The 25,190-nt window shown below is 40.0% G+C and overlaps 1 protein-coding gene and 1 long non-coding RNA gene across 2 annotated transcripts; both read left to right on the top strand.

Annotated features, from left to right (window-relative positions):
- On the top strand, positions 6,416-16,135 carry LOC8083107. Its single transcript, XM_002449493.2, has 5 exons — positions 6,416-6,685; positions 7,350-7,560; positions 10,688-15,403; positions 15,504-15,568; positions 15,718-16,135. Exons 1-4 carry the CDS (start codon positions 6,497-6,499, stop codon positions 15,530-15,532), a joined length of 5,145 nt encoding a protein of 1,714 aa, XP_002449538.2. The 5' UTR covers positions 6,416-6,496; the 3' UTR covers positions 15,533-15,568; positions 15,718-16,135.
- On the top strand, positions 22,917-24,788 carry LOC110435358. Its single transcript, XR_002453011.1, has 3 exons — positions 22,917-23,391; positions 24,184-24,329; positions 24,438-24,788. It is a non-coding gene; the product is annotated as an uncharacterized LOC110435358 (long non-coding RNA).

Genomic DNA, 25,190 nt, shown 5'->3' on the forward strand with positions numbered 1-25,190 from the left:
GAGCGTCTCTGTGGGTGTTTGATTGACTTGTGCCATCATGAATTTGCACACGTAATATGCACATAGATTGTTCCCCCCTTGTTGTCTTAAACATCATGAATTCTTCAGTATTTCGACTTCTAAATACTAATAAGTTCTTGTTTTATTGTTCTTTGGTTTATGAGTTTACTTTAATCTCTTCGCGTAAAGTTTAGAGTAATCATCTCTAGTGTAAATGTGGTGTTTGGGCTAGGATACTCATAGATATCCCCTGACTAGCTGGACCGTGGTAGTAGAGAGGAACGTGACATTTTCGAGTTACCTTTGCAGCCCATATCCCGTTAGTAGGATCGATAGGGTTTATAGGTGCGAGTTGAACATCCTCTGTAGTATCTAGATTCCGTGAGCCTCCCCAACAGAATAGTAGATTATCCTTACCAAGGTTAGAAAGAGATTACTTGTGTAGTCTTCTTTATACATCGCTCACATCGAGAAACATTCTTTGTAGCCTAAAGGTTAGTAGTAATAGACCAGGTTAGTCAGATACACTCTTTCTCCTAGTGGTAAAAATATAAATACGATACTCTGGATAACATCCCGGGTGAAGTGCTTACCGATATCCGTGCGCTTGCAGATCAATTCCTTATTGTGTTCCCAAATATCAACACCCGCCTCAGAGGACTAATTCAAAAGGTCTCGCAAAATAATTTTTGTAGTAGTGATATCTTTTCCAGAATGCAAATCCCTAGGTTTAATTTAAACCTGTGATAAATATTTTGAACTTAGATATTTATTTCTAAGAATAGTGGTTTAAAAATCACTTGCTTAGAAGATACTTACTCCCTCCGTCCTGAAAGCTTCAATTCCTAGAATCCGTGCCAGTCAAACTTGTTTAACTTTGACCAACTTTATAGAAAAGAGTATCAATAAGTATAACATAAAATGAGTATCTTATGAAAATATATTCAATGATAAATCTAATGGTTTTAATTTGGTACTATAAATCTTAGTATTTTTTCTATAAATTTGGTCAAAGTTTGAAAAAATTGACTTAAGACAACTCTAGAAATTGCAGCTTTCAGGGACAGAGGGAGTATTCTTTATACCAAGGTGTGTCATGTCTAGACCACCTTGATCTTTGTGGCGACACAAGATGTCCTATTAATTACATGATGTTTTCTCTTGTCATTGTTACCTTGCGAACATAATAAAGACAACCTATCCACAAGATGTCCTATTAACTATATCAATAAAAATCCAGATTATCCAGAAATCCTTCCAATATGTGACATCAAAAAGATCGGCAAGATGTTGAGGACCTATAACATAGATGTTTAGCTTTTCGGTTACTTAGCTTATGCTTGAATCTTTCCTCAATTACAATCCAGTCTGCATTATGAAGTCTGCATAAGTGCATAAGGCTTTGTTTAGATCCAAAAGGATAGTACTTTTGTTTTTATTTGACAAATATTGTCTAATTATAGAGTAACTAGGTTTAAAAGATTCGTCTCGCGATTTACAGACAAACTGTATAATTAGTTTTTGTTTTTATCTATATTTAATGCTTCATGCATATGTCGCAAGATTCGATGTAACAATGAATCTTGAAAAGTTTTTGGTTTTTGAGGTGAACTAAATAAGGCCTAAGTATGGTTAAATTCCTGAAAGGGTATGACCCTACTTCACAACAAAAAAGTTTAGTATATTTATTCTCATGTTTTTTTTGCTTCTTTGAAATAGAAAATCTTGTAATTATGAAAATTAATCTTTAGACCTGGTAATTGCTTAAAGACACATAGCAACAATTTTATATTTTTGGCTTTTCTCCATATCATGGTCCAAGAAAATTAAGCTTGCCTATTTTATTTCTGGAAGAAGAGTGATCACTCCAAGCTCGAGGCTAAAAAGAGGAAGGCCGGCTTTAAAATTGATCACACTCAGTGGTTTTTTCAGCGAACAAGCTTAGGCCTTGTTTAGTTTGCAAAAAAAATTGTAAAAATCTTCAGATTTCTCGTCATATCGAATTTCATGGTAAAACATTAAATATAGATAAATAAAATAGCTAATTATACAGCTTGTCTATAATTTTTGTGAGACGAATCTTTTGAATCTAATTAGCTCATAATTAGTTAATATTTGTCAAATACAAACAAAATGCTATAGCGTCTATTTTGACAAAATTTTTGATAGCCTTGTTTAGTTGGCAAAAATTTTGGATTTTGGGCACTGTAGCACTTTCGTTTGTTTGTGGTAAATATTGTCCAATCATAGACTAATTAGAGTCAAAAGATTCATCTTGCGATTTACAGACAAACCGTATAATCAGTTTTTGTTTTCGTCTAAATTTAATACTCCATACATGTGTCGCAAGATTCGATGTGACGGAGAATCTTGAAATTTTTTGAGAACTAAACAAAGAACGCAGTTTTTCAGTGTGTACATGCTGAGCATGTGTTATCTGGACCGTTCACATAGCGTACCGAGATATGTGCCATTCAAAACAGTAGAGTTTCACATTAGGTAGTGTATGTAGCACAAATCTCAAAGCAGTTTTGAATGGGTGCAGAGTGCCCAACCAGATAAACAGCTGCATTGCCTTGGGCCTTGTTTAGTTCCGAAAAGTAAAAAGTTTTCGGTACTGTAGCACTTTTGTTTGTTTGTGACAAATATTATCCAATCATGGACTAACTAGGATCAAAAGATTCGTCTCTTGATTTACCGCTAAACTGTGTAATAGTTTTTGTTTTCGTCTATATTTAATGTTTTATGCATGTGTCATAAGATTCGCTGTGATGAAGAATCTTAAAAACTTTTTGGTTTTAAGGGTGAACTAAACAAGGCTTCCGAAAAATTTTGAGAAATTGACACTGTAGCACGTTCGTTTGTATTTGACAAATATTATCCAATCATGGACTAACTAGGCTTAAAAAATTCGTCAATTTCGACCAAACTGTGCAATTAGTTTTTATTTTTGTCTATATTTAATACTTCATACATACGTCTAAAGATTCGATGTGACGAAAAATGTGAAAAATTTTGTATAAAATTTTATGGGAACTAAGGCCTTGTTTAGATCCATAATTTTTTTGGATTTTGATAGGGTAGCACTTTCGTTTTTATTTGACAAACAATATCTAATCATGGAGCAACTAGGTTTAAATAATATTTATCAAATAAAAACGAAAGTACTACAGTGACGAAATTCGAAATTTTTTCAGCACTAAGGCCTTTGTTTAGTTTGTAAAATTTTTGGGTTTAGGCTATTGTAGCACTTTCGTTTTTATTTGACAAACATTGTCTAATCATGGAGTAACTAACCTCAAAAGATTCATCTCATAAATTACAGATAAACTGTATAATTAGTTTTTATTTTTATCTATATTTAATGCTCTATACATACGATCAAAGATTCGATATGATAGAAAATCTTGACAATTTTTACGAACTAAAGGACTCAGTCGAGATGAGACGCTCTGTCTCAAAAGGACTCCACTCACTCCAGGCCCACCGTACGATGTGTAGCCTTCGCCGCGAAGATATGCATGCATGATGTGGGAGTCCGTCCGGTGCATTGCCTGCTCGACTGACCAATGTTAGCAGTAGCAAAAGTTTATGCTGCCCCACAAAAAAAAGTTTTGTGCTCCGGTTGCCTGGCCTTGTTTACTTAAAAAAAATTTTACAAGATAAGAATAGTAGCACTTTCGTTTATATTTGATAAATATTGTCCAATTATAGACTAACTAGACTTAAAAGATTCGTCTCGTCAATTCCAACCAAACTGTGCAATTAATTTTTATTTTCACCTATATTTAATACTCCATGCATACGTCTATAAATTCGATGTGACGGAGAATCTGAAAAATTTTGCAAAATTTTTGGACAACTAAACAAAGCTGTGCAGCAAAGTTGAGAGACACTTTGTACTAATATTTCATGATACTCGTCTGATAGGGTTATGGTTCACGCCAATCTAATTGATCGTGCAAAGACTAGATTTTTCCATAAGCACTACTGGAATTCTCTTCTTTGCCGACTGCCAAAAGCAGTCGGCAAAAGGTCTAAAACAGGTGGCAAAGGACCGTATAGTGTTGGCCTAAAAACCGTTAAATGGGCTGAATTACACTTTTCTTTTCCAAATAATCTCTAAATTGAAAAAGACATAATTTTGAAACTATAAATAAAATCAAATAAAAAATCAACTACAAAATTTTAGAAATTATTGATATATACATCTTTTGTGTCAATCATTTCTCCATCCGAATTTAAATTTTAAAATACGAAAATTTCAAACAATATTATTTGAAAAATTCAAAATTCAAATTTGAGAAATTCAAAAGTAGTTTTCCATGAAAAAATGATTTCAAATGAAAACATTGTGAACTACAAAGTTCTATAACTTTTAAAGATCTAAAACTTTTATTTTGGTCATCTTTTCATTTGACATTATTTTATCAATTCAAAATTTGAATTTAAAAAAAATCAACTTGAAACAACATTTTTAGAGAGTAAATGATTTCAGTTGATAAATTCATGAAGATCTACAACTTTTATTTTAGTCATTTATTCATCTGACAAAGTAATAGTAATATTGTTCATAAATTTTACATATCACATGTGGAGATGTCTGGATTTTGGACATTCGACGTTGCAACTTCATGAGCGGTCGGCAAAGTGTATATTTGCCGACTGCCCTACATTTGGCAGGTGGCAAAGGATTTTAGCAGTCGACAAAACCCAGTTTTCCTTGTAGTGAAGCCAACACATATATAATTCTCACAAGAAAAACTTTAAAATTCTTTAACAATAATTCAATATAATATCTAATTATCATAAGTTTATAAGTGCGAGCAATATAATATAAAAATAAATAAATAATCAAATTGTAATTTGGTAGACCTTGGTATGTCAAATCGCACCTTATAAAAAGAGAACGGAGGAAGTAACAACTTCCAAGTTGCCTTGTTTAATTCTGATTTTTTTTTGGTTTTAGGTACTGTAGTATTTTCGTTTTTATTTGACAAATATTGTCCAATCATAGACTATCTAGGCTCAAAAGATTCATCTCGTAAATTATAGGCAAACTGTGCAATTAATTTTTGTTTTCGTCTATATTTAATGCTCCATACATGTGCCACAAGATTTGATGTGATGAAGAATCTTGAAAAGTTTTTGGTTTTTGGGGTGAATTAAGGGCACTCACAATGCTAGAACTACATGTAGTTTCTATATCTATTAATCTCTATAGACACTATGTATAGAAACTATGGTCTAAATAGATAGTTTTTATACAATGATTTTTTATCCAATCACATTCATTCTCTCTCCATTCTCAACCAATCATATCACTTCATGTCTTCGATCTCGGTAGATATGATTTCTGACTTAGGGCAGTCTTAGTGGGGAGTTTTATGTCTCAGTTTCCAACACATCTTATTTTAGAAACAATGGAGGAGAATTTTATGGGGATGGAACTCTCTCTACTTTTATGAGACTCTTATCATCTCTCACTTCATTAATACGGTGCCACATCAATATATTTAATGTCCATCAAATTATGATGAAATCACATTAAGACTGGCCTTAAACCTTATTTCTATGATTTTTACTCTCTCTTTTTTCAATAACTACCTTACCACATCAGCAAAATAGGTAGATGACACCATAATTAATATCAGAAACTATGATAGTTTCTGCATTAGGAGTGCCAAACAAGGCCTAACTCATTGTTTATTACCTCTCTCATTTATTAGGCCCATCTGAATCTCCGAAATAGAATCCGAATAGAGAAAAAAATTACATAATCCTACTGTCTCATCCAAATGGACTAAATTTTAGAAGGATTTTAAATTTTTAACTCACAAATTTTTAGAGTCTTGAAATACAATAAAATTATTGGAACCTAAAAATTTTTAATCCATCCCATCGAATCTTTGGACACATGCATGGAACACTAAATATAAATAAAAAAATAAACTAATTACACAGTTTAGTTAAAAATCGCGAGACGAATCTTTTAAGCCTAGTTACTCCATGATTAGCCTTAAGTGCTACAGTAACCCACATGTGCTAATGGCAGATTAATTATGCTTAATAGATTTGTCTTGCAGTTTCCTGACGAGCTATGAAATTTGTTTTTTTATTAGTTTCTAAAAATCTCTCCCGACATTCTTCTGACATATTCGATGTGACATCTAAAAAATTTTTATGTACAATCTAAACAGGGCCTTAGTAGATATACTCTGGATTAGACTAGAGCTAAATTTTCTCTTATAGCCTGGGGGGAGTGGGGATACAGGCAAAGGTAAAGTCCAGTTGGTAATTTAACGCGAGCCTAAGGAGTTGTTTGCAAGAAGAAACAGCAGAATTCGAAGAACCGCCGTCGTAACCACCGTCGTTATAAAGGCAGGCCTGGAAGCCCGGAAGAAAGGACCCCTCCTCTCCCTCTCTCACTCTCTTTTCGCAACCCACGCCGCGTCCCTTGGGAGTCCAGTGGAGTGGAGGAAGTGGAACCGTCAAAATGTCGTCGTCCTCGGCGATGCCGCCGCCGGCGTCGCCGCGGGAGCACGTGGAGAGGATCCGGCGGGAGCGCTACTACATCGGGCGCGGCGAGCAGAACCCGCTGGCGGAGGACATGCACCAGGCCGTCAACTACCTCTCGCAGGAACTCTACTCCAAGGACGTCCACTTCCTCATGGAGCTCGTGCAGGTAATCAATCGGCGGTGTAACTTCTTTTTTGCGCCTCTCTTGCTGCCGCTGTTCTTGTGTGAGTGGGAACTTAGTTCAGGCCGTTGAGGCTAGTATGCTCTACAGTTTCTGCAATTAGCTAATTGACTTGGGCATATACTGTAAACCGCTGTGTGAGTTGCCCTTTCTATATGCCTTTGTGTTCCATCAGATTATTTCTTTTTACTTTAGTGGTTGTGTGCGAACTGCCAAAGAGTAACTAGTCTGTATGTGTGTATGACTTTGAGTACCAATTTAGCATAATCCTTTTGTTAGCGTAATTTGTCAGCCCCCTTTTCAGTATGATTATGATGAGTTTATATAATGATCTTAGTTAAGCTGTTGCCCTTTGTTATTTTTGTTTCTACATAATTTTTCCACGTGGTCAGTAATTATTTTCTACAGATCTCAGTTTAAAAAGCAAGTCCTAATCCTTTTCTTCAATCAAGAACACAATTAATTGGAAAAACAAAAAAACTTGTGAGCGAACAAAAACACTAATCCTTGATAAGCATTTATGTGACCAATCTACCTTATTTGTATCAGTTTGCAGGTGTTTTGTTCATAAATCTTAATACTTCTCATATAGTCACACACAAAAAAAAAACCTTCTTCTCATAAGTTTGCTCTCTTTGTCAAAAAATAGAATGCTGAAGATAATGAATACCCTTCTGAAGTAGCACCTTCGTTGGAGTTTCTCATTACATCAAAGGATATTACTGGATGTGGTGCATCCTCAACTTTGCTCATCTTCAATAATGAGAGGGGATTCTCTTCAACAAATATAGAGTCAATTTGTCGTGTTGGGAAATCAACAAAGAAGGGAAATAGGCATCAGGGTTACATTGGAGAGAAAGGTAAATATTTACAGCTTTTTTCATTCATTTTGTTTCCTTCTTCACCTTTTCAGAAAAAAAATATTCATCCACAAAGATATAATTAATTAGAACCTTTTGAGTCAATTTCAGAAAAATGACAGCAGTAAAAGATCTTACAATATTTTAGTTTTGAACGACTGAAACTGTGTTCAGTACTCTATGATGCTGATCAACTATATCATGGGAAAGTATTCGGTGGAATCATGGAAACCACCTAAAATGGTATGCTTAAGTTTTTAAAAAATGATACTGGCCCCCTCCTTATTGCATCTAATTTGTAGAAAAGTTGAGTTCAATTGAAATTTGGGGAAAGACTCACCGTCAGGCAGCACACCCTCTATTCATCTCTTCACACTTTTACATAATAGTCCTCTTATAAACTTCTGTTTACACTAACGCCCCCTCTCAAGATGGGCTAAAGATATCTAACATGTCTATCTTGTTACAACTTTGCTAGGTCCTAGACCTTTTGTGAAACAGTCCGCTAATTGACTACGTGATTTTACATATTTTAGCCTTAGGATCCCACTATCTAACTTCTCCTTGATGAAGAATCTTTCAATCTCCACATGCTTAGTGCGGTCAAATTGAATTGCATTATTTTCAATATTAATTACAGTGACGTTGTTACAATGAAGCATCATGGTCTCACCGCACCTCTTTCTACAGGCTTTTCAACCACACATCTCACACAAACTCAATGCCATTGCCCTATATTCGGGTTCTGTTGTAAACCTAGCCACAACTGCTTGGTTCTTGCTTCGCCATGAGACAAGATTGCCCCCACAAACACACAATAAGCAGAGGAAGACCTATCGTCGTTGCTACTTGCCCAGTCTACACAGTATCCCTCTAGATCTAGATGCCCATTCTTCCTGAACCATAATCCTCTCCCAGGGGTTCCCTTTTCCTCCGCTTGTTAGCCGGCTCAACACAATCCTCCGCCAGATAGTGCTCTACCCTTTTCCTCCTAGAAGCACCTTTACTCTCCTGGCTCAACTCAAGTAATTTTTGCTTCCCTCCAACTTCACATCATTCAGCATTAGTTCCAGCTTCAGCTCATGCGGCTTGGAACCAATCATGCCCATCTCTAGGAGTTCCAAAATCATAGACCTCATCTCATTTTTCATCTGTCAAGGGCAGTGTGATCTAGGGTAGCTGGCCCTCGACTACGAAGCTCGTAGTCTCCGGCAGAGTCTTCCAGGGCGGAGGTTATACCCCTCTCAGCCGGCTGGGCTTAGGAGACGTGGGGGAAGAAGGAGATAGAAGATTAATTCTTGCTTGATTCATTCTTCCCTGGTTACAAGAATATATAGCCAATGGCCCAACAAACTATGGAAGGAAAATCCTCTAATTATAGACTAACCAAAACAACTTCCAATCTAATCCCAATCTAATCCCTGATTTCTAGCCACTGGAAGTTGCCCCTTCGGGCTGCTGGGACGCGCGCCCTGTGCGCTCAGCTGCGCGGCGTACGTCGCGGGCGCGCCTGCGCCTTGCGTACGTTTTTCCACACATGACACATCTCACCCTTGGTAACTGCCGTATCTCCTCCACCATTACCACCCCTGTTATGCTGCTTACCTTTTTCCTTCCCTGCATCCAGATCCATCTTCCTCAAGCACCCCAAAACAACACCCAACAATTCACTGTACTACCACCAGTCTGCACTATAGAGCAGCAACACTTTCGTTTACTTCACACCAGCACAGAGCAGCAGGAAGCAAATCACTCTCTTCTCCTATTCTTCACCAGCAGGCACCACGACAGCAGCAGCAGTACAGGAAACCACAGCAACAGCAGCAGTACTCAGCTCTCCTCAACAACAGCAGCAGTACGGGCTTAATCTGACCTCCCTTCTATTCTTTTTCTCCCTCTGCAACCTTCTTCAGATGCACTTTCACAACTGCAGCACACAACGCTCTGCAGGAGCCTGTCCGCCACTTGTATCACACGCACACGCGCCCTGCTCCTTCTACCTGGTGCGACCCACGCTGCATGCTAATCACGCCTGCGTGCCACTTGCGCTTCCCACGGTGACGCCCACGGTGCTCACGCTTAAGCCCACGCACGAACACTGCACCCCGGCTGCTTCTGCGCCGCCCACACGAAGGGCACCCGTGCGTGCACGCCCGGAGTGGGGTGCTGCCACTCCGCTCGCCGCCACCGTCGTCAGGTAACCCTAACCCTATGGAAGGCTCTCGAGACCATATTGAAATTTGGGGCAATACTCACCGCTTATAGCACACTCTCCTCTATTCATCTCTTCACACTTTTACATAATAATCCTCTTACAAACTTCTATTTACACCAATAAGTTTGTACAAAAATTGAGGTCCATGTGCACTAGAACACAAACGAGCTTGCATCTCAACTTTTAGGACATGTCCAATATATGGATTTACTATGATGTGCTCAGTTTTGAATCTTATTATAGTAATTTCTAGTATTGCTCTTTAGGCTTTTTTTTAATAATTCTACCAAGAAGGTGGTTTTCACCAAATAATCATAGATCACGCTAGCTAAAACAGTATTACTTGAAATTTACGTGTTTTCTATATAGTTTCTTTTCTTGATGGTAGAGATCTCATTGTGATACAAGCTCATATTATTCATTAAAATAAATATTGTAATTGTTTTTAGACAATTTTTTAATCCTGTGTAACCAAAGCAATGCCTTTAAGATAATATAAATATTTTAATGTGCAAATGCACATGTTATGTTTTGAGATCCTAGCATGAGCATTCATGAAACTACACACTTTGGATGGATTACTTAAGTCAAATTAGATGAGTGAATTTAAACAATCGTTATGCTCATATTATGCACTGAAATTTAAATGAACTAGTTTGATCTCCTTAGCTATAGCTTAAATAGGCTAGTTTATCCTTGCATAATAATTTAGGTCGATTTACAGAAAAATTAATGCTCAAATTTGTTTTATCTGCTGTCAAATGTTTGTAGCATATTCTGTCACTATCTGTTTACCTACCAGAACCAATTCATGCAAAGGATTACAGAACCTGCTGCATGCCTGCTTAGTGCATGTCGGCTTACTATTTGTGCTTAGTTTCAACTTATAATTTTTTGTTGCCTTTGACTCAGGTATTGGGTTCAAAAGTGTGTTCTTGATATCAAGTCAGCCCCACATATTCAGCAATGGTTATCAGATCAAGTTCAATGAGAAACCTTGTGCAGAATGCAATATTGGGTACATTGTACCTCAGTGGGTGGAATCCACGCCTAGCCTTTCTGACATCGAAGCATTATATGGGTGCTCAAAAGTCCTACCTACAACTACCATCATCTTACCATTGAAGAGTGAGAAGACTGATGCGGTGAAGAGTCAGTTGTCAAGCATGCATCCTGAAATGCTACTGTTCCTGACGAAGATCAGGAAACTCTCTGTCCGGGAGGATAAATCTGATCCCAACAATACAACAGTTAGTGAGATCTCCATATCCAGTGAAAGGAACTACCAAGCCAGGAAGAACATGCATGCTGAGTCGTACACACTCCATTTATCTTCTGAAGAGACCGGGAAAGATGAAGCTGAATGTGGTTATTATATGTGGAGGCAGAAATTCCCAGTAAAGCCAGAGAACAGAGTCGATAAGCGTGCTGAAATTGATGAATGGGTGATAACCCTGGCCTTCCCACATGGAGAGCGTCTGTCCCGTGGGAAGCAGCTATCACCTGGCATCTATGCTTTCCTCCCAACTGAGATGGTAACAAGCTTCCCCTTCATCATTCAGGCTGACTTCCTCCTAGGATCATCAAGGGAGGCAATACTGTTTGATAATCCATGGAATAAGGGAATTCTTGACTGTGTCCCAAGTGCTTTCATGAATGCTTTTGTAACACTTGTGAAGTCCAAAGCTGATGCGCCAGCAATGTCGCTGCCATCAATGTTCAATTTCCTACCTGTCAGTTCTTCACTAATCCCACTGCTTGAGCCGGTTAGGTCTGGCATCAAAAACAAGGTTCTCACCGAGAATATAGTTCCATTAGAATCTTATGCTTCACAGAAGATATTCTGTAAACCCAGTGAAGTTGCACGGCTGAAGCCAGCCTTTTGGGCTATCCTTGGCCAAGCACGGGAATTCGGTGTAGATTTGAAGAGTCTGTCAACTCATGGAACCTACATTCTTAGTTCTCATTTTGACAAAAGTAGATACAACAGTGTGCTTGAGTTTCTTGGTATCAAAAGCGTGAGCACTGAATGGTACGCAAAATGCATTGAAGGGTCTAACCTTGTCAAGGAGGTACATGAGCAGCTTTACCTGGAAATTTTACACTTTGTCGCGAGTAATTGGGAAAACTGTTTTTCTGGTACAAATATGATGTCTGTTCCCCTACTGAAATATGTTGATAGGAATGGTGTTCTCTCTTTTTGGAGCATATCCAGAGCTAGTCAACGGAATGATAGGTTATGCACTACATCTGATATGAACTGTACATCATGGCTAATCAGCTGGAACAAGGAGTTTCCATCTTCTAATCAGTTCTTTCTCGATCCCAGTACACAGGCTGCTCTGGATAGTTTCTCACAGAAGATGACAGTGGAAAGTTGGCTTCGGAACCATGCAAGAATGGAGGTTGTCTCTGTCTACAGTTATGGATTGACTGTTGCTGCTTCCTTGAGTAATGATCGGAGGCCTGTCATTGCTTTTGCACACTTTCTGTACCACTCATTTAAGATGAATTACATAGAGAAGTACTGCTTATCAGAACTCTGCCGTTACATGCCAGTAATTGACAGCGGTGGCTGTGTTGTCAAGGAAAGAAAAAGCATTATAGTTCCGGCTAAGGGGAGCAAATGGGCTGATTTGCTGGGTTCAAACCCATGGAGGAATATAGGGTACATTGAGTTGCTAGCAGATTACAAATCAGTAGGCCATTTTGCTGGGAACTACACATCTGAGGATCAGCTGTTGGAATTTCTCAAGATACACCTGCATGCCTCAGATGTGCCATTGATACGCCCACCAAATGCGAGGTTCCATACTGTCTCATCACCTCTCACTGTGGACAATACATTCTTGCTACTGGAATGGATACGGAATATCAGGTCAAATGGTGTAACTTTACCAGATCAATTCCTGGCTTGTGTAAAAGAAGGGAGTTGGCTAAAGACATCGGTTGGGTACAAGCCACCAAATGAATCATTTCTGTCCAGTGCTAACTGGGGAAGTCTTTTGCAAAGTGGAACTTCATTCATTGATATACCAATGATTGACCAACAATTCTATCGAAACAAGCTGCATATGTACAAACAGGAACTCAAGGCAATTGGGGTGAGATTTGAATTTAAGGATGCATCATCTTACATTGGAAGCCGCCTCATGTCTATGGCTGCAAGCAACGTGTTAACCAGAGACTGTGTGTACTCCTTGCTTCGGCTCATTCGGTTCCTACGAGAGAAGGTTCTATCTCCAAGTCAATTGATTGACAGTGTCAAAGATGGAGGTTGGATGAAGAGTACTCTTGGCTATAGGCGTCCTTCTGATTGTATCATCAAAGATTCAGAATGGGCAGTGGCATCTTGTATCAGTGACCAACCATTCCTTGATGTCGAGTTCTATGGAGAGGGCATCCTTTCATATAAATCAGAGTTGGAGTTGCTTGGTGTTATTGTTGGGTTCAAAAACAATTACCATCTTGTTATTGATAACTTCAAGTTCAGATCCTCTGCTATTACTTCTGAGTCTACTGTATTAATCCTCAAATGCATCCGTTATGTTGGTTCATGTCAAGATTTCATAAGGAAGCTTAGAGATTTGAAATGGGTGAAGACTAATGTGGGATTTTGTGCTCCAAATGTCTCTTTTCTTGTGGATTCTGAATGGGAATGCCTTGTGAAGATCTTCAAAGGAGTTCCAATAATTGATTTAGGATTTTATGGGAGTGTGATCAGTTCATACAAAGAAGAGTTGAAGAAGGCCGGCTTGATCACACGATTTGAGGAGGCATCGATGGCTATAGCCAATGTTTTCAAGCGCATGGTATCGGAGTCATCACTTACGAAGGCTAATGTCCTAGCTCTTCTACTAGCTTACCGGCAGCTGAGAACACACAGGCCACTTCCTGTTGAGCTTTTCAACTGCATGCGCACAGAGAAGTGGATACACACATCACTAGGGTTTAAATCTCCGTCAAATACAATCCTATTTGATAATGCATGGCAATATCTATCTCCCATAGCAATACTACCGTTCATTGATGATGGTGAAACTTGTAATGGTTTGGGGACGGATATATACGGTTATAAAGATGAGCTTAGGGAGTTGGGTGTTATTGTTGAAGTGAAATTTGGTGCCAGATTTGTCCTTGCTGGCCTCAGCATTCCTGATGATCCTTTCACTATGTCCAAAGCTACCATTTTGTCATTTCTGGAGTGTATCAAGAACTACTTTACCTCTGCAACTAAACCTCCAAAGGGCTTTAAAGACCAGATTTCCAAGAAGTGGTTGAAGACATCCTTGGGCTACCAATGTCCTGATGAATGTATTCTCTTCGATGCAAAACAATGTTTTCTACAGATGGAAGATGGCCCTTTCATCGATGAAGCATTCTATGGTTCAGACATAGCTTCTTTCAAACATCACCTTGCGATGATTGGAGTGACTGTGGATGTTAATTGTGCACAAGATCTTATTGCCCGGTATCTGAGGAACAAAAAAGATACAGATACTATTTCCCGGATCTACATGTATCTGAAGAAATGTAACTGGAAGCCTGAGAAAAATAACAACAACAGAAATTGGATTTGGATACCAAAGGAAACAGAGGGTGGAGACTGGGTGAGCTCAAAAAGATGTGTTCTGCATGATAAGAACAATCTATTTGGCCTGAAGCTGCATGTTCTGGACAAATATTATGACAGAAAGCTGCTTGACTTCTTTTCACTTGCTTTCAGTGTGAGGCATGGACCTTGTTCTGAAGACTATTGCAAACTATGGGCCACATGGGAGAGTTCAGTCCATGAGCTAGCCATATCCGATTGCTTTGCTTTCTGGAAATTCATTGCAACGAACTGGACCAAGAAAACAGAGGAACTTCTTTCTGGCTGTGTCAAGGTTCCAGTATGTACTGATGGCAAGATCATTTTAACAAACAAGGAGAATGTGTTCATTCCTGATGATCTATTGCTTGCAGATCTGTTCAGCAAGCATCCTCAGCAATCGCTCTTCATCTGGTATCCTTCTTCTACCCTACCTTCCATGTCTCGAGCAAGGTTTAACAGCATATATGGCAGTATTGGTGTCAGGACAATCTCAGAAGCAGTGGCCAAGAATGATTCCTTCACTTCAGCGAATAGCCATTTCAAAACAGCTGTTCTGAGTAAGGTGATCCAGGTTGGCTTGCTCCAAATAGTCCTCGCATTCCTTTCCAACCCTAATTTTGACATTCCTGCTAAAGATAGGCATCAGCTGGTTTCATGCCTTCTGAATGTGACTATCGAAGAGACCGATGAACCGATCACAATGGCATATAGTGTGAGTTTGTCCTCTGGAGAGATGGTTGAGGTGAAGGCTAGACGAATGCTTCGGTGGGAAAGGGAGAATTCAAAGCTGTACATGCAGAGAAGTGATGGTGCATCCAGCTATGAAGACAAGATTGAACTTGCGACCTACTTTGCACATGAGATATCTCATGGGTTGCTCTTTCAGATGCCAGATCAGATATCTTCACTCACTGAACTCATAAAAATTGGCAGATTAGTGGACTTCCAGCAGGCCGCTGTTGCGTTCTTGCTGAAGTCCAAAAACCTGCAGCTGTTCCCTGAAGATGAAGATTTCCTGAACTCTTCTGTGCTAGGTACACGTCCTTAAATCTAAACATTATGTTCTTATATGTTTTCTCACAAGTACATCATCACACAATTAACCGATGTTCTGAGGCTAATTTCAATGCACAGGTGGCAGCAAAAAACCAGTGGACAACTAGCAGCCTGCAGATTTTACTCTTCTGTACTTGTTCAAGGTCAGTAAATTTCTGTCTAATCGTTTAAAAAAGTAAATTAATTAATGTCTTCAATACTTTACTGGCCATTTGCATTCACGTACTGTTTCAAGGCTGCAGCAGTTTTTCTTGATGCATCAAAGTCTTATGTATCTTATCTCTGTGCGCAGGTTGCTGATGGCCTGCAATTCCTAGAAAAATCCGGTGTTGCGCTGTGCAGTTGTGCCTAGAGGTCCTGGAGTATCATCAACGAACGTGGTGTCTTCTATGATGCATATGTATCTTTAGACTAATATCTCCTGAATATCCAGTGCCTCCTGGTACAAAACTCGTCAGTTGTTTCGGTGCAAATGCTTATCTCAGTGTTAAATGACACCAAGTACTTGAATTACTGTTACTATTATTATCGTCAATGCCTTGTGTGTGCTCTGTTGATTTATGGTCCTGCTACATGAATTGTGTTTGTTTTAGATTTGTGGCAGTGACAGTGATCTGTTAATTGCACCGGTTTTGCTTGTACTGGAGGCCAAATAGAGTTGTTTCCGTCGGTGTATAGGCTTGGCGTATCAGTTGCAGTCTTTTTTTTTTTTTTGAATTGGAGTGTTGCAGTCTTGCCGATGAATGTTGTCACGTTTCTGTATCCAAGATAGCATATTTGTTCTTTCACCTCTCATGAAATGCACTACTAGATGTCAAACAAATTTATTTGCCACTGGTCTAGAAGCATTGAACATCCTAAATTAGATGCTCTTCTACTATATGTTGCAACACATCGTGATTATTTTCTCGATTTTTGTTTTTTAGATAATGAAAAATAAAAGTTCTGGCATCCGAATTTATTGTCTTGCGATGGTGGAATTAGTTGACTATCCGTTCATATCCTTGCCTACATTCAAATGCATTTAACCTTAAGCAAATGTTATGAGGTAAAATAGACAGCAGGGACGGACCATTGAAGCGCAAATTCGTGTGTGAGCTAATGGGCCAAAGCCGTATGCTTTAGCATTGTGCAGCTTAAAATCTTAGGTGTATAATATCAAAGTGACAAATTGCTAAAACTGGTTCAATGTGCATCGACTGCACTAGAGTAAAATGCACCAATGATCCTTAGATTTGTTCGAAATTCAAGCCTAGTTAGACTATTTAGGGTATGTGTTCGGATGGATCAAGGGTCTGTTTGGATGAGTTAGGGCTAGTTGGTACTTGTGCCAAAAATTAACTCAAATTAATTGATGTTAGCTAACTAGAGGCTAAAAAATTAGCTGACATATTAACCATCCTGTTTGGATGAGTTAGAACTAGTTTAGTTAATTTCAGCCAGCTAGCAATTAGCATCGTATAACTCTTTGATAAATTGTTACGGAGTAGTTGTGAATACGGACATATCTACTGATGGTCTAGGGTGTCCATTAACTTTTTCTCTTTAAACATTTTCTTTATATAAAATGAATAGATATAACATTTACTTTTTATTGGCATTTATCTTTCTTTCCTGGCTCAAAACCTTTTATCTTAAAGCACCTTTTTTTTAGCTCGGAGGGATTATGAGGACACCAGCATTACTCGGATGTGTCCTGCTGCCCCAGAACTCATTGCTTAGCATCGAAAGCAAATCCAGTACTTGGTCCTGCTGCTTTGGTACGTTCAAGTGACAGGTTGAAAGCACAAAGCAGTAGTGGAGACTGACCTAGACTATCTTGTTTAGTTGGTCGGCTCTGGATGCTTTCTTTACAAACGACGACTGCAAAAGCTAGGTCGCCTCCGAAGCCATGGTGATTTAAATTTAAAGCTGCTATTAGCGTACTAGTAGTACTCTTATATGTAATTAGCCAGGTGATTTAAAACTAGTGGAGTAGCACTAGAAAATAGTAGTGTACTGTATGAAATTTGCCACGTCCCCCTTGTGCTTTTTGTCACTGGCACGTATAGAAAAACGATCTGCTGACTAAGGATCGGAAACCGTGACTATACTGTGGTGAATGGAAGCCTCAAATTTGTTTCGAAGTATTCAGCCGCTATGCTAAAATCACCCCTAAACACACGAAGTAAATACCATGACGCCCACAGCCCAAATAAGTGGGTGAATGTTCCCTAAGAACATGGTAAGACATCACAAATGGCAAGAACACACTTCCTCTGCCGAAGGATATAAAATGAGATACTTGACTCGTATAGAGAAGAACCGAGCTAGGAACAGTAGAAAGCCAACGCAAAAGACGACATGCAAATTGGAGCTCAACCACACAAGAAGTGAACAAACTAGCAAGATTAGTGGTGTGCCTACTGGACTTGTCCAGAAAGCTCATGGAGAACAGGAACAAAACTCAGACCCACAACTCCTCCTGGACATGTCCAAGTTGCACTGGACTAGACAACACATTGCAACTTTGGAGAAAAATCAAAAGGTCTACCAAACGGTGTTCAAAAATCATAAAATTTAACCTAGGGCCACTAGAGGTTGGTCTTCACCAAATTTTAGCTCTAAATTTGAAAGTTTTACTAGAGGACATGTCCGATATGGCCCCTCGACATGTCTGGTATATGCGAGCATATTTTGGGAAAATCGATTCCAAGACCAAACTCAAGCAAACTAACTTGGATTGACTTGAAACTTTGCACAAGGATTTGCCTGTTGAGTGAATCTAATGGCCCTAACTTGCTAGACGAACCTTGAAAGACTTCATAGTGAACCCTGCCGACCTTCGTTGGTAGGGGGTCAAGAGGCTGATCACCTCATGGGTAAAGATGTACGACCTCTGCAGAGTGTTAAAAACTGTTATAACAGACGTACTCATGATCACGAGCGACCTTGGACTCCTTATAGAATAAATAACAAATGATGGATGATGTTTTTTTAAATGCTATTAATTATTCATGCTATCAGTTTCATGTGATTAACTGGGGCATTGCTAAACTGGTTGCTACAAATGCTAAAGTTATGACTCACTAAAAGCTAACTGCAGTAAACTAGTGTCGACCTTTTGAGCCTCATGAACCCCATGTTATTCTTGTTGAGTAAGAGATGTACTTATGCTTGTCTTTACATTTTATTTGATAAAAATCCCACATAGGTACCAGATTGCTAGTCTGAAGGAGTTAGGCTTATGATCAACCAGTTAGTTGTCTCTATAGAAGGTAGAGTCTTCACCCGAAGATCAGAGTTGTCTATCCGTTGTTTGTACCTAGGTTATCTTCTTTATACTAAGTATGTTATATTTAAGCATTGTCTATTGGTATTACCTTTATTTGTAGCTATATGTGAGATTTGACTTCATGAGCTCACATATGGTGTGTATCTGCTTTTATTCTTAAAATCGGATGCTACAACGTGGTATCAAAGCAATACTGACTGTAGGACGCAAGCCTAGATAGTAATGGTCATTTTTAGTCATCTTTGCTTCACTACTTCATGCTTACTATCTCGCTCTTGTTATTAGCTAAAATTTTTATGTTTCTTTCATCTTATTCTATTACAAAATTGTTGCTTCTATTCTAACTTCCTCTTGGTATAATTCTGTAGATAGTTCATAACGAGAAGATCACTCGCATCAGCTCTAGAAGACCATGCTTGACTAGAGGTATCTATGCCTTAACAGGACCTCAGTATGGAGGAGCTCATCCTATCACCTAAAGACATACTTGTTGGTGAAAGGAGTACCTTACCACGTCTTTTAGTGGCAAAGATGTCTTTCACCCTCGACTTGTGTGTATATTGCAAGACCACTACCCCGAACAACAAGCCAAGGTGGAATATAATGCACTAAGTGGACTCATCCCAAGTATGAGAGCCAATAGAGCATCACAAAGGTGGAATGAGTTTACTGGTTCATGTGTGGTGGAATCCATTCACTCGTCTCTCACTGACCGCTTTAGTAAGCATGCTAGCATACCTGACGTTGCTCATCAAGCTCTTTTGGCATGCCGTGGAAAACACTATGAAGAGATGAAAGATGGCAAGCAAAAGTATCTTCCTCGTCGTCCACTAGGTACCCTGCAATGTTTAAAGATCCATGTTTGGTTTTGGCTAATTGATGAAACCTATCTATACTAACTGTTGGGGGGCTTGGCCATGCCTTCCCCAACCCAACTGCGTTAGGGATCTACCTTCACCAAGGACCTCCGCGTCGCGGACCTTTGGATGTTGAAGGACAAAGTTCCGGGCGAACCTGACATTAATATAGCTCTTGTGACATGTTATGCATGCAAGAGCCAGGCCAACGTCGGAGATCACGAAGAATGAAGAATGTATCCTTCGGACTCCTCAGGACGAAGGATGCACCAAAACGTGTCCTGGAGCGATACAAGAGCCAAGGAGGAGGCGGATAACCTTTGGCACCCCTGCGGCGGAGGTTCGCCGGTCTACCGAAGGTTCATGCCACAACAAGTTTAGGGTCCTGAGAAGACGGCGCGCGTGGCATGCGTGATTCAAGATTACTCGAGTGGCCCTATTGGCATTAGAGTGCAGTGGTGGAATATACCAGAGATATTCCACCACCATCACGGGGCATTTTTGCAATAGATCTAGGTCAATATCTGCGCCATATATAAAGGGAATGTAAATGCTCTTGAAGTGGAAGATTGAAAGTCATTTATTGTGATACCTACTGTTTAGAGGTAGAGAGCCTGTCAGCAGTAACACTTGAGCCACTCATAGCTGTGTGTGAGCAGGCCATTCACTTAATGTGTTGTTAGGGGGTGCAGTCAGCATTTCCCAATATTGGCGCCCACCGTGGGGCTCGAAAGAACACCTGTGATGGTTGGTAAGAGGAGCACACTACTAGAAATGTGTTCATCAATGACGAATCATTAATGACGCTTGCTATTTTCGTCACAGATTTAGGTCATTCGATGACGAAATTAGTAGCTTTGTCATGGTTGACAAGTGGCGGAGCTTTGGCACGAAGAATAGTGACGAAAATGGAAACAACGTAATTGATTATCATAACTAAATCGTCATAGACTGTTGGCAATAGTGGGTCCCATGGGCATGACGTGGCACCATGGTGGCACCTGTTGGTCCCACGTTGTTGACGTGTCGTCATGGTCCCACAAGTGGGTCCCTACCGACGGGTCCCACCGTCATAACGTGGTCCCACAAGTGGGTCCCTACCGACGGGTCCCACCGTCATAACGTGACGCTGTGGTCCCACCCTGTTGACGTGGCGACAGGATTCCACCAGTGGTCCCAGCGGGTCCCACGTCTGATGTGGCCATGCGAGGCTGAATCTGCTGCGCGGATGGTTTTTATTTTATTTGGCAAAAAAACACGCTTCATGGGAGCTTGGATCCCACGACCTATTACTGCAAGAACAGGTGAGGTACCACCAGACTACTCAATCGTTTGTACTATAGTCTTGTATGTTGCTTTATTTGTTTAGTTATTAAACCGAACTCCCTTTTTTATTTCCCAAAAAAATTAAAAAATCTTCCACAAGGAGGTTTGAACCTACAACTTGTTGATTTAGAGGGTGCTACCTTTACCACCAGACCAATGAAGCTTTTTTGTTTCTATGACACATGTTTGTTTATTTGTACACAGATTTTTTTTAATCCATCCGACTTAATGGGCCCTAAACCCATGATCCGTCGTCACTTTTACGTATGCGCGAGGTGCAGAGAAACCATCACGCGAGCTCGTTCCTAGCGGCTACGTGCATGTATAGGGTGCCCAGGTAATCGTCGCCGACGCGTGCATCCCTAGCAGGTGACCACCGCCGACGCGTGCATCCCTAGCAGGTGATCCTCAAGCATCCTCACGTGCGTCCCCAGGTGATCGTCATGTGCGTCCCAGCTGATCGTCGTCGTGTGTCCCCAGGTGATCGACATCGTGCGGCCCAGCTTTGAATCCTCACCGTGCGCCCTCAGGTATTCTTCTTGTGTGTGTGTGTCTATATATATGCATGTGTATGTGTGATTTGTTTTGAATTTTTTTTTGCATACATACATATATGCACACTACACCACAACACTTTTTTAGCGTCAGATAACTGACGTTAAATCTTTTTTTATTGTTTGATGATCTGACACTAAATGTTGTTTACAGATCAACTGACGCTAAATCTATATTTAGACTTTCCCGATAGATATCTATATTTAACATCGTAATATCTGACGTTAAAACCCTGCACAACGTCACTCCATCTGACACAAAAAATTAAGTGGATACCACCTAGTCCACGAGCATGCCCAACCTACATCCTGTTACCCCTGCTGACCGCCCCACTCTTCCTCCCAATTCGCCTCAATCTGCGCCCAAATCGTGCCCGTCTCCTCCCTCCTTCCAAATCGCACCGCCACCAAAATCAAAGTTGTAGATGTTGACGAGCTCTACTACTTTGTTGTTGACCATATTTTCATTTAAAATCATTTTTGATATCTTAGAATTTAATACATTTCTACACGCAAAAGAAAAGAAAAAAAAAGAAAAATCGAGATTAAGATTTTCCCATTGGTTCCAATCAGACTAGAGAGTATTTCTTAATACTCGAAGTGGGCTCAACTAATATTTTTTTGCTTAGTCATAGTGCTAACGAGTGCATTAATTAAACAATAGAAAATTTTTAATTATTCTGTTGTTTTTTATTTTACAGATACATTGAAATTTAGGTACGCATAGAAAAATAAGTTCCGCACATGGATTTCACTTTTGATGTCCTGCATTGGCGCGGTGTGGAATACAAAAGAGAGTGTAATTTTTTTTAAAAAAAACGCAAAACCACCTAAACCTATCCTCCAGATACGACTGCACCTCCCCCTTGCAAACTCCCATCTCCAGATCGATCTGCTGCCCCATCTCCACATCCGTTGCCCACCACCAGCAGCCACCTCACCTCCATGGATGACCACCGCCCCCAAGTGCTCTGCCCCCAGATCTTCCTCCCTCAGGTTCAACGCTGGCCACCGACCCCAGGTCTTCTACACCTGATCTGCACGGTAGGGCCACGGCGCCGTCTCCTGCATCGCTTGGCGCTCGTCTTTGCCTAGGCGGCGGCGACCTGATCGACGGCCCTGCGTAGGCGGTGCACCGGCGTCCTCCTCCTGCATCTCCTCCTCCACTTCCTCCCTTTCCCTCTCCCTCTCCCTCTCTGCGGCCTCTCCTGGAACGACACCTCAACCTGGATGTCCGGCAAACTCTGCAGCAGCATCGCCGACCTAGGGTTCCGTCCTTCGTGTCACCGGCCATCTTGGATCAGCTGGACCCTGGCGCAAGGGCGGCGCTGGCCGCCTTGGTGCAGGTGACGCGGACGACAAAGGCCACCACCGCGTCCTCGCGGCTAGTCACCTAGGGTTCCGCGGCCGTAGCGGCTGCACAGGGTCATCCCTCGTTCCCCTTCTCTCCTACTGCACAAAGCTCATCCACCAGGTAAGGATGACTATGGCTACTTCTCCTTCCCTATTTATGCTTGGACGTTAGTGTTTAGTTAGTCAAAGATTTATTTCTTCTAATTTGTAACCTGGTATGCGTGCAATTGTAGTATATTTGCCTGTTGATTATAAGATATATTTTTTAGTTTATTGCCCTGTTTTATTCCCCTATAAATCTGAACCCTGTTTTTGAATGTTTTATGGTAAGAAATCAACCATTGAACTGCAGTGTTTAGTTATATTTATTTCTTTAGATTTGTTACCTGGTGAATGTGCAGTTGTGGTAGATTTACCTTGTGATTATGATTTTCTTTTTTTCTCTGCAGATTATAGTGTTGTTTATTCCCCTAAAAATATAAATCTCAACCATGTTTTAAAAATGTTTCATGCTAAGCAATCAACGCCATCGACGGTGCCAAGGCTAGCTGTATCAGCAACTCAGCGAACAAAAACATGATCAACTCCCCCACCCTGACCAGGTACCCTGGGAGCTCGGCCTGAAGCTGCGCTAGAATGCTTTTGCTTACTTATTGCCTAAGTTTAAGATAGCTCCCAATTGATTTAATTCTGAACTACGTTCAAATTGCTTGGTCCTCTGCATTGTTTTAGGTCAATGTTTTTTATAATTAATTTGAATAATTCATATCAACAGCTTTTATAATCCCAATGTGATGAAATTATTATAGTGAGCTAATTCTTGCATGCTTTAGATTAATGGTACTGTATGATGTATGGCTTCTTTGAGTATGTTCTTTAGCTTTGAATGGTCGCACAGATACATTGGTTGATTTAGGGCTTGTTTGAATGAGTTTCAGATTCTTAAAAACCAGTTTTTGCCTCTAGTTTCTAAAATCTAGATCCTGAGCAAAAACTGGTGGGGTATTTAGATCCCCCAGTTGAATCTGGCTTCATTTATTGCTCACAAGGTCACAAGAAAGTGGCAAAAGCTGGGTATCAACAGCTTCTTGATTTTTAAGAATCTAACAAAAATTGACAGAAGAAACTGGGCAAAAACTAGCCTGTTTGCATCCTACCCAATTTTCAAAAACCAGATTCTTAAAAACTGGAAGGATCCAAACCGGACCTTAGCTGTTTAGTGATAATCTTGGATTGCTGATGAGGCTAAGCAAATATTATGGATATATGTGCTTTAATATGGATGAAAAATTTGCATACAGTGCTTTAAGCTACGCTCACTAATGATGTATTATGTTGCTTGTTGATTTTCTGTGATTCCTTGCTGACTGAAAAACTGTTATTTTTTTATGCAGGATACAACCATGGATATCACTCAGGTTCTACTAGATGCTCAATCTCGAGATGCTAACCTTCGAACAGTAGCAGAAAGCAACCTCACACAGTTCCAGGAGCAGAAGCTTTAAGCTACGCTCAACTGTCTATGTGACTCACATTTGATGTAAACCGTGTTATAAAAAAAGACATGTTGTAATTTATTCATTTCAAATCAATGTTTGTTCCAATCTATGTGTACTATCACTATTGATTATACTTCTGTTCTGTACAGGTACTACTTTCTCAACTTGGGTAGCAGCAACAATAAGGTCTGAAGCTTTCTCTACAAGTACCTGCACATGATTTTGCTGTGATCTTAGTGGCAAATTGTTGTGATCTTCACTGAACAGAAATGACAGTGGTGTTGCTAGTGGTTGCCTGTGGCCCTAGTTTAGTAGTGTTATTGTGAATTTGGTTGAGTTGGGAGTCAAGTACTGATGTCCCTAGTTATCTTGCTACTGATGTCAAGTTAGTTGTGAGTCAAGTACTGATGGTAAGTTAGTTATGCAATAACTTATGTTGCCACTTTGTGGAATCTTTTAGTCATTTCAATGTTATTAAAAAAATGCATGTTTCATTCCTATGATGAAGAGTTCACTTCTATGATGATTTTATTTTATGTTCTGTGACGATCGCATAATATGATCTGTGACGAAAACGAGAACAAATCACACGATGCCACGTGGCCCCATTTAAAAATGACATGTGGCAGCCAACAAAGCCGACATGTGTCACACGTCACGTCAGCAAGTGGCCATGTCAGCACGACACGTGTCGTTTGCCACGTCAGCATGAATCGTGTTAGGTGCCATGTCAACGTGACACGTGTCGGGCTCCACGTCAGCAGACATGTCAGCTACCAGCGTGGCAAACGCCGTCTGTTAGGCTAACGGGACAACATGTTATGACGAAAGCAATGTACATCCATGACGAAAATATTTTGTCATAGAATGGATTCACTTCTGTGACGGTACATATTTTGTCA

This window comes from Sorghum bicolor, chromosome 5 (assembly GCF_000003195.3).
Source record: "Sorghum bicolor cultivar BTx623 chromosome 5, Sorghum_bicolor_NCBIv3, whole genome shotgun sequence".
Classification (NCBI taxonomy): Eukaryota; Viridiplantae; Streptophyta; class Magnoliopsida; order Poales; family Poaceae; genus Sorghum; species Sorghum bicolor.